This window comes from Daucus carota, chromosome 4, assembly GCF_001625215.2.
Source record: "Daucus carota subsp. sativus chromosome 4, DH1 v3.0, whole genome shotgun sequence".
In the NCBI taxonomy this organism is placed as follows: Eukaryota; Viridiplantae; Streptophyta; class Magnoliopsida; order Apiales; family Apiaceae; genus Daucus; species Daucus carota.
The window spans coordinates 41,972,550-41,983,158 of record NC_030384.2 but is presented as its reverse complement, the minus strand read 5'-3'; the positions used below and the strand labels follow the sequence as shown (position 1 = coordinate 41,983,158).

At 32.5% G+C, this 10,609-nt stretch overlaps 1 protein-coding gene across 1 annotated transcript; it reads right to left on the bottom strand.

Annotated features, from left to right (window-relative positions):
- Positions 1-1,128: 1,128 nt before the first annotated feature.
- LOC108219134 (enoyl-CoA hydratase 2, peroxisomal) lies at positions 1,129-10,079 on the bottom strand. The gene is made up of 12 exons (XM_017392423.2): positions 10,009-10,079; positions 9,846-9,907; positions 9,689-9,711; positions 5,785-5,890; positions 5,457-5,524; positions 5,293-5,365; positions 4,968-5,007; positions 4,649-4,721; positions 4,429-4,579; positions 2,103-2,173; positions 1,681-1,854; positions 1,129-1,599 (listed from the first exon to the last, which is right to left on the bottom strand). Exons 2-12 carry the CDS (start codon positions 9,900-9,902, stop codon positions 1,512-1,514), a joined length of 924 nt encoding a protein of 307 aa, XP_017247912.1. The 5' UTR covers positions 9,903-9,907; positions 10,009-10,079; the 3' UTR covers positions 1,129-1,511.
- Positions 10,080-10,609: the final 530 nt, after the last annotated feature.

Sequence of the window (10,609 nt, the reverse complement as noted above, 5' to 3'; positions counted from 1 at the left end):
CTAGCTATAGCCCTATAGGCTGTAGCTGCCCACCCCCTACTTCTACTTAATTTATTGCTTCATCAGTAATTCATATCTACCCATCTTCCAATTGTATTCATATTACTGCCAGTGTAATCGTGAAAGAACTAGTTTTGACATGTCAGTCTTGTTCACAGAATCACAGGAATTATTCGGTCAAATTTAAAAAAATAATTTTTTGTTTAAAATAAGTAGATCAAAAATGAAAAATAAATTAATTAATAAAATGTCAGGAGTTTCGAGAAAAAACTAATATTTTCAACTTCTTAAAAATACTTCACTTATTTATACAAACGAGTCAAGAAAATCACAGGTCAGAAGCGGCTTCTACTTCTCTCAAACGAAGCAGCACATTGTCTTGAGAAAAAGGTTGGGCCCAAGAGACTCGTAAAGCGTAGGACTCCCATTACTTATTGTGCATGCAGCATGCATGCGAGTGTGTATTAATGATACTTGTAAATTTGTAATGAATATGTGTTCCTCGTTCTTGTAAAGTTTTCATAAACAGCCCAATATCCAAACATACTGAAGAAATTATTGCATGAGAGGGACATGGACAGCATGCAGAAACTAAAAAGATCACACAAAAGTTGAGGACATGAAAGCAATTACTACTCTCAATTATATGTGCGTGATGATGGATGATGCATGGAACACTACTGTTTGTCACGTGAGGGGGAGAGAGAGAGTCAGAGAGATGTTTGTTTGCTTGAAATTTGAAGAGATCGATGAAGGAATGGTGGGGGAAAGTAGTGATGCGTTGAGTTTCAAGACATGAATCATTAAGCCGAGGAAGACGACGCTTCTTATCATTATTGCGATTCTATGGACCGAATATAGTAGTAATACATACACTTTTTATGTCAAACATGTAGGGTTACCTTCTGATCTCTCCGTTGTAGTTCTTTTCCGTGGATGGATCGTCTCACTTCTTTTATCTTGTTTGATTTTTTATAATCGATTAACCAATTTTTTTTTTGCTAATTGATTACACTTGCACACCCAGCTTAACCAACGCACCAACACTTTATTGGCAAATTGACCAACTTTAACCGGTAATGAGTAAAAATACATCTTAAAGTAGCATAAATATAGATGTTATAATAATGATAATAATAATAATAAATTATTTAAAATTTAGGTAATAAAATGTAATTGGACCAAATCAAAAGACAAGTTCTACAATTAACTCATTTGACAATAGATATTGAGAGTGAAAAAGTTCAAGCGCTGCCTGGCATCGGCTAACCTATGCAGTACCTCTTTTACTCGGCCTAAAACTTGAGGCAACTTCATCAAATTGTCTATAGAATACAATTGAACTGCATTTACACATGTACTCGTACAAAAACTATTATTATACATGTAATTTGGTGTTGTGGTAGTCCAATTTTTATTTCAAAGTATCCGCTACAGCATTTCATACACAGATCATTTTACACAATCAAGGTCCCAACACCCTTCAGGAATGATAGTACGCAGCATAGAGTTCACAAAGTTGAAGCCGGACGGTTGAGATTCACAATACCAGACAGGACTGTCTTATTTCGTTCTTTCACCTTCACTTGATACATAACACTGCACATTCAATTTTTTTGTAAGTCCTAGAATAAAGACCATACAGAAATCAGATCATTAGAATGTAACATAATACAACACCTCAAGCCTTCTAGCCACATTTCAGTTATCAATGTTTCGCCAGGGTACACATGCAGAAGTAATCGACCTGATATGCTCTTGACAATGTCTGGGTCTCCTCCACATATACATCTAATAATAGCTCTAACCGCAAAACCAAGAGTGCACAGTCCGTGCAGTATAGGGCGAGAAAATCTTGACAATGTAAATTTAGATATAAAGTTAGGGAGGGGGACAAGAAAACTATTGTTTTTCACTTTACCAATCCAATTAGCTAAGATCCGTAACACAGGCCAAAAGGAGATCCATATAATTATAAACTGAGAGGAGTAATGTATTTTTGGGTTAGAATTGCTGCCCCAACAATAGGATGTACCAACTAAGAAAAACATTACTTGTATGAGGAGAAAAATGTTTAGTCTGCAATTGGTTAATGCACTTACCCTGCCGTTCCTGCAAATTTTGGATCAGAGTGCAAAGGGTTATAGTCACCAGAGAGCCTGTAGACCAACGCCTGCACAACAGCAACATTTAATTTCAGGATTTCTAAAGAAATTCGAACAGATTACAGAAAGCAAAAACGTTCATGTCAGCTGCAAATATATCATTGATGTGTAGAAGGATCAAAACAGTTGATCTTTCTATATAGTTATTTCTGATCAAGAATGTTTAACAATTAGATATATGGTAATAATTATCATCAGAAAATAAGATAGTTGTTAAATTTTGTGTCCATTTAGGATTTTTACTCATTCACCAAATCTTTAGGATCTCCATTCAAACAGTTGTAATATTTATTCTTTGACAGAGTTTGATATTATAAATATATTTATTAGAAACCCTTTTCCCATATAAATAGCATATATAAACATATATTATAATAAATTTAAGGTTGTATTTGTCTTCATGGACTCGCCGCAGATAGGTTTTATCCCTTTGTTTGACCTTGTTCACACCTATGTCTACCCTTTACCTAATTTTGCCCTGCATCAAATGATACTAAGAGCCAAAATTCTTAGTATATTATGTAAGATTGCGAGTATTATGCAGTCACTGATAAGTGGTAAATATGAAGTATAGGAGATGGACCGTAAACAATTGAACGAGTATGACTTTAAGAGACATCTAAGACGAATCAGGAGAAGCTATAAGATAAGTTATGCATGTAGTTGATAAAACTTGTATCTCCTGTAAAACCTTGTAATGTCGAGGAATTCCATAAGACATCTCCAAATATTATTACCAGATTTAGAGATAATTTGGCAGTGCAAGTATTAAAGAGCTTGTTTATCCTAAATTTGATGTTCTAGTTCTTCATCTATCTGACCAGGTCTAAGTTGATAATGTGGACACCATACAAGAATGTCAGTGAATTGAAGTTTCTCCATGAACATGCCAGATGTCACAGGGAAATAATGAAGTCAAACATAAATTTGACATATACCCTTGCTTCCAGGATTTCATTCAATCAATTGCTCCTGGTCGCGTTATTATGTACATCCTCTGTTTAGCCTTGTTCGAGCCTCTCTTCTTTTTTTCCCCCCTATTCTTCACTTCAAAACTCGAGTTCGGGTTGTTTTTCAGGAGAGATGCAAAGCAAAAAACAATTATACAAGTCGTTAAAATTTATATATTATTATTTATATATACCTGTATTTATAATTAAATAATTGTATTATCTAATTAGGACTATTTTATAATCTACACATAGGGTAATAGTTACGTATTCTGAAACTAAATAATTCTTTAAATTAGTATCCTTTAACTTAAAATTTGTACTTTTCCTCCAACTTTTAGGATCTATATAAAAATAACTGTAAACTTTGTTGTTTGACATAATTATATATAACGAATCGATAAATATTTAATCTAATAATATACCATGTATTTTTTCCTATTCCTTTTTTACCCCTTTTTCTTAACCTTGTCCTGCATCAATTTTGGACATTACTTTTTGAGACTTGAAGCTCACAAATTTTTAGGGTTTGTCATGTTCAACTCCCAAGCTAGTCAGAGTCAGTTTCCGGTAACAGTTCGTAACTGCCTTTTCCTTTAAGGTGAGCCTAATATGACAAATTCGGCCCTCTGCTACTGCTACTAAAGGTACAAAAGTGAAGCAGCGTGATACTACTTGTGTTCAGATATTTCTTTATTAAGATTGATTTTTAGTCTATTACTCATCCTCACTTCTCATTTTGAAATCTAAGCTCAATGCGACCAAACAATCTCACCCTGCTCGATATTCACATCAGTCAGTATTTTATGGTACCTCCATGTCTCTCTGTCCTTGTTTTATGTTATATACTACTTTATTTGGTCATACATATTACAAAGCGAGTATATATTAGCTACAGAGCTACACACACTAGGGGCATAATTGCCTCGTCAAACAGGAGAAAAATGTAAGAAAAAGTAAAATAACTTGGCGTTATTCCTCTTGATTCCTAATGTTTTTTTTTATTGACGTGTAAAAGTTATTTGTGTTCTTAATTCAAATTACAGGAAGTTACTATATGAGATAAAATCACTGATAGGTTTTCTTAACATGGTGCAATGATCCCCATTTTTATAAACATAAACTGAAGCGAATCAAGCAATTCTCATCATTTATCATCAAATCCATATTCATCTACTTCAAATGTCAACACTCTCAAAGTCTCAACACTATCGACCACGGTAGGATTACAATCAAGATAAATCCATAATAAAGAAAAATGAACAGTTCCAGTATTAGCAAAAAGTCAAAGACCATAAAAACATGTGACGTACCTGGGAGGGCTGCGTACATTCCTCATGAACTGCAAATGGCCGGCTTTTAGGATGTTTAAAAGCTAAGTTCTGATTTGCGGAATAGTTTGTGTAAGAATATGGGTGTGGTGATTTTGAGAAGCCACCTGCGCCCCGTAAAAATAGAGTCAACCTGCAAAGATACTTGGTAACTAAAGTGCATATAACTCATATATACATCAATCACTGTTTAGGAACTTGCCGGTTCATGCAGATTGGCTCATCAGAGGACTCCCCATAACTTGTAACTTCAAGTTCCATAATGGCAGCTTTACCTAAAAGAAGGCATGCCGGAATATAAACAAAAGAGAGTTTATTTAATAGGTAACACCAATCAGATTACATATATGTCTAGGAATATGAGAACTTAATAAACTAGTTGCCTATAGGTAATAATAATATCGCAACCAGTCTACCATCACTGCACTAAAACTAATTATAATATACATAGAATATGAACTCTGAAAAAACGTCATACAAATAATATTTGCTGTGCTCTTAATATTGACTCAAAAACAAACCTTTATCATGAAGTCCTACAACACTGGTTTTATTCCGTATCTGCATCAACAAGAAATTTCAGAATTTGTAACAATAAATGTTGGTAATTAAAATTCATGATAGGTAGCAGAAATGGATTCTTTAATTCTTTTTCCTTCTTTTTTTAAATAATTGAACAGACACCCATAAACTGAAAATTCTCCAAGACTCCAATAGAGAGTATTATTAATCCATATACAAGAAAGTATAATCTCAAATTTGCACACCAACCTAAAAAAGAGGCCATGCATATCCTTGGAAATCACAAACTTCTTATAATATAAAACTTGAGGTTGAGAACCTTACACAACCATGAGTAGGCAATGGCCTGTAGATTTCTATGAATTGTTGTCCATGCAATAATAGACGCGGATCAAATCTAGCAACAATAAATATTGTTCTGCTCACTTGGGCAAAAATACAGTTAAAAAAAAAAGAGACAGAGTAGAGTACATGATAGGTATACTTACGACATTCCAGGTATTTCCCCAATATTTATTGATCCAAGTGAGTATATAGCTGCAAAAGTTGGCAAGACCTACAAGCAGAAAGTTTGTACAAGATATGTAAGAGTTAGAAATAATAATAATAATATCTCTACCAGCATTAAATTAATTAAGATGAATATAGAACTTAGAAATTTTACAAACTACTTTCCTAGACTACTTGCAATTTGAAGCTACAAACCCACACAACATACATTGAATAAGAGGCATCACCAATCAACTATATCGAATACAAGAAGTGGTAGGTTTCTCATCTACTGATATAGCCAATCACTTGGCAACTTTGTAGTACCTTAATGAATTTCTGCCCATCTTCGTGGTAAACATATTTGAGCTCTTTTTCATCTAAAGCATTTGTTGCACATGCTCCAACACCAAGAGCATACAAGGTAGCATCTCTATTCAAAGAAAGAACTCTTAATCAAAATAACAAAATATGAACTACAACAGAAGAGCAAGACCACGCAAAATCATTCAAAACATGTCCTGTTTAAAATATATATTTATATACAAACACACACACACACACACGCATATAAACAATAAAAAGGGATAGGTTACTATAGAAGATTAAGAACTATAGAATATTAAGAAACTTTTTTAAAAATGTTGATAAAATATGAACTACAACAGAAGAGCAAGACTACACAAAATCATTCAAAACATGCCCTGTTTAAAATAAATATTTATATACAAACACACACACACACAATTAAAGGTAGAGGTTGCTGTAGAAGATTAAGAAACTTTTTTAAAAATGTTGACCACTCGTTAAACATGTGCTGCACCGGGTGTGGTGACATTTATGAAATTAATTGAAAGTTTGTTATATCAACTGTTAAATCGTTGTAAATAAGTGAGCTTGTATACAACCACCATGGCAGCATTTCTTTAAATAACTGAAACTTTCACCAAGGTGTTGCATAATAGAGGTTCAACAAAATATGAGTGTTGAACCTTAAGTATATATACATTTAACAATGTTACAATCAAACAAACCATTTTTAACAATTAATAATTTAATATCAGATATGAATACAATAATTGTGGACCGCCAACCTCCAAAATAATAGTTGGCAATAAATATAAGGGAAATGAGAATCTTAATGTAATATCCGTATTTATTTATTATTATTAATATATCTGAATTAGAATAGAATTAATAATATTAGTTTAGTAACTTGATTGGTAAAAGAATTAGTAATTTCAGTTAATAATAGTATTTGTTTTAAAATGAATTGATTTAAAATAGAACTAGTAATTAGATTATAAGAATATTAATATTAATTGTTAGAGTCCTGCTAGTCATAGGATATTTAAAAAGCTATTTATATAAACATATTGTTGTTAACAAAACCCTAAGAAACAAGTGAATAGCCACGGCGAGAGAGAGAGCAGGCCAGGGAAGAGGTTTGTGTCGTGAAGATTATAAGCAAGAGGTACTCTACTGCTTATTAGTGATATCATGTTCTATGTTTAATATATACTTTCAGGACATATTAGTTAATTAAGATTTACGTTATTTTGGTTGTTGATTGGCGCATGACTTATTTGGCATATGAACATTGGGTACAGGTGGTGTACAATTATTCTTAATTAATGTGTGTAAAGGAATTGATGATAACATGCGGAGGAACAGAGTGTCACTTATAGTATTAAGTTTGTATTGTTGTCAAGATACTTGTTTAAATTATAAGATTATATTTTATTTTAGGGCTCCAATTTGTAGGTTTAGTCTTTAAAATCCGAATTAGAGTTCATGTGTATATAATTACTAATATAGGTGAGAGTTTTGATTTGTTCAGGAGTGGTGATCATTGAATTTTATAATAATAAATTGAGTCTGAGCACATGTGTGATAATCAGTTTGGTTAATGCATTAACTGGGTAATCAGGTGCGTGACTTAGAGTACAGGGGAACAATGGCCGAGCAGTAAGACATGCTTTATTTGATTTATTTATTAATTATATGATTTATTTTGCTAAAGTGAAAAGGACATATGTGTGTGTGTGTGTCTATATATATATATATATATATATATATATATATATATATATATATATATATATATAAAATAATTTAAGGTGCAAGCAGTGCGACATATATTAATCATAAATTATAATCTTATATTTAGGTTCGGAGTCGGGAGCTTAGCGGATTATTTACGGCTTCTCGTGAGTGTTCGATTAGCTATTTTCGAGGTACGGATTCTATTCCTTTTATTCAGCGCTACTCCTTTCGGTATTAAATAATTTTGATCTGTCCTGTTGTGATCTGTCCGATTTGCTAAGTTTGTTTTGTGCTATTTATTTGACTGTTTTAATTTCCGAAAAATATTTTCAAAAATCTGTTTTGAGATATTCAAATATTTATTATGCGATTTTTCGAAAATTTTACAAATTGCGATTTGTTCAGTTTATTTAAAATATTTGTACCATGTGATTTTAAAACTGTGAAAAATATATGTTTTAAACCCTTAGAGAGATATATGGTATACCGAGTTAACCAGCTGTAGGGGTACTACAGCCATGTCATTGCGGCACCGGTGACATGACACTTTCGTGGCAGTGTTATTGGTCACGGCGTATCCTTCTGTTAGCTCTTGGGAGGAGCTTTGGCCATTATGACTATTTGTTCAGGATACGTGGGTGCACCCAGTTTTGATTTGATTTGTGATTTGGCGGTGACGTTGTATATGTTGTACACGTTATTCGGTTTGTTGCACGCATTAAGTACCCTATGATTTGTGTATTTGTATCTGTTCTGTCTGATCTCGGTATGAAATATCCTAACCCCTCGTAGCCTGATATTTTAAAATAACTGTTTTATATTATCGTCAAAGTATTTTTAAATGTTTCTTTTTTTGTAAATGCTTCCAATTTGTACTGGGCACTGGGCTCATGCCGTATCCTTCTTCTGGCAGGTACTTAGGGGGATTCGGGACTTGTGATGGAGAGCAGCCCACCCTTTTTCATTAATTAGGATTTATGGACTTCTAGCAGTTATTCAATTTTACTGTTTAGAAATTCTATTTATTCGCAATATTCGTATTTAAATATTTTCGAGGATTTATATCATTTTAGGATTTATTAGACCTGTTTATTATTGTTTCGAATATATTAGCGCTCTGTTTGCAGGTTTTGGATTTGTTGGTAACTCCTGGTCTTAATTTAAGATGGGGGTGTTACACTTAAGGCACACTAGACAAATTCACTATTTGCGCAGCTCATAATGATATGTGAGGACCATCTTTTAACGGTTCGACCCTGCTGAGGTGAAAATTATGTCATAAAATTATGGTATAATGTTTTTAATATGTAAATTTAAGTTGAAGAACATTGATTGCATAGTGATTATATTTTCGGGTTTCATATCAAAGTGGCCACTACTCTCGTTAAAATATCTCACCTAGTTACCCTATTTCCACGGGGGCTCATTTTAAATACTCAAATCACTATATTATCATTAGGTTAAATCTAAAAATATATATATAGAAAACTTAACGGGATCCTAGTCACAAGGCGAAGTGCACTACAGGTGGCTTATATAATTAATAGATATCGCAATTATACACTTTAAAAGACATATATGAACACAGAAATATGTCTTTCTTTAAAAACATTCACTCAACATTCAAGCTTAATCTGTTCTTGGACTTGCTTTTGGGTGATCAAACTAGAAAACCCAAATTGCATGTCTGAAACTACCTATTAGAAAAAAAATCTCCAATTATGTTAATCTTTTTTCCAAAATTTAACAGAGTGATATACATAGTGATTTGAGTACGTAAAATGAGTCCCCGTTAAGATCGGGTAGCTAAGTCATATTTTGACAAGAATGGCGGCCACTTTGATATGACACCCTTATATGTTCCCATGTAATTCCGACGGTAAAGATTGTTTGTAAATTTTTTGTTAAACCGGATTAATACACGTTACTAACTTGTATGAAGACAAACATATTACTTGGTTTCAGTTGGCATTCACAAGCACACGGTTAGATTTTCAATTACAAGACTGAATAAGGTAAATTTGAGGCGCACTATAAGTAATCTATAAAATCTAACACGAGTAAGTTTCAACACGTACATGTTCAAAACAGCTTTTATTCATCAAATTTTAACTGGTTATGATTCGATCCAATCCCTAGATATACGTATCAGAAAAAACACATAAATGTTGCTCCAAGGATTTACCTCTCATCATAAGTGAATAATCTCTGCAGTTGATCACATACATACAGCAAACAATTCAAATAGTCAAATAAAGAACAGGATCGCAACAATACCAAATCGTAACAATTCGATTTAACTAAACTGATAGCCAATTCAAAAGAGAAGGAAGAAATTGAACCTCTGGATATTTGTAGTTAACAACGAGCTCAGGATTAATTAGAGAGCTGTCCTCCATCAGACCTGAGAGATTGAACAAAGACAATCACAAATAGTTGTATTAGTAGCCTTGATTGTTATACAAGCGTGAAGAATTGTATTATTAGTTGGGGCCTCTCACTGACTTTTAAGCGGGAGAGATGAGATGACGGGTCGCACACGGGCATCTCTATTAAGGACTTTTTGTTCGCTTGATACTGTAGAGTGATTATGGTAACATTGGTGAAACAAAATACCAAAAAAGTACGAAGGAGACTCATTAATATTAAAATTGATCAATTTTTCATTGTAAATAAAAGGAATTTTTATAATTTTTAAAATTGATAAATATATTTTCATAATAAAATAAAAATAATTTTGAATGATATAATTTTTATTGATATAATTTACTTTTTTTTATATAATATGCGCAATTGTTGGTCAAAATTTAATAGAGTATTACTAATTAAAGTCAAACATATAATTGTTGACTTTATCCTGACCAAAAAAAAATTTATAAGTTATAAGGTGTAAATAAACAACATTTTGTAGAATAATTTTTACCAATTTTGATTTCAAGGTGGGTTTCATATCAGAATCTTATTTCTAGTATCAATTTGATTTCAGGGTTTGGAGTAATATTAGAATCTTATAAATCTAAGACTAATACAACTACGGAGCTCTCTCTGGTTTATTTTACTTCTATAACAAATCTATTCATTAAATTACAATTTTTTTACATCAAAT

What these genes read in the sequence shown, in the direction of transcription:
- LOC108219134 (XM_017392423.2), bottom strand. Translation starts at nt 9,902, where the DNA reads ATGGAGGACAGCTCTCTAATTAATCCTGAGCTCGTTGTTAACTACAAA. An exon ending in GAGCCAATCTGCATGAACCG is followed by an intron (nt 4,580 to 4,648) that starts GCAAGTTCCTAA and finishes GTATCTTTGCAG; the next exon opens with GTTGACTCTATTTTTACGGG. An exon ending in ATGTGGCTAGAAGGCTTGAG is followed by an intron (nt 1,600 to 1,680) that starts GTGTTGTATTAT and finishes TTGAATGTGCAG; the next exon opens with TGTTATGTATCAAGTGAAGG.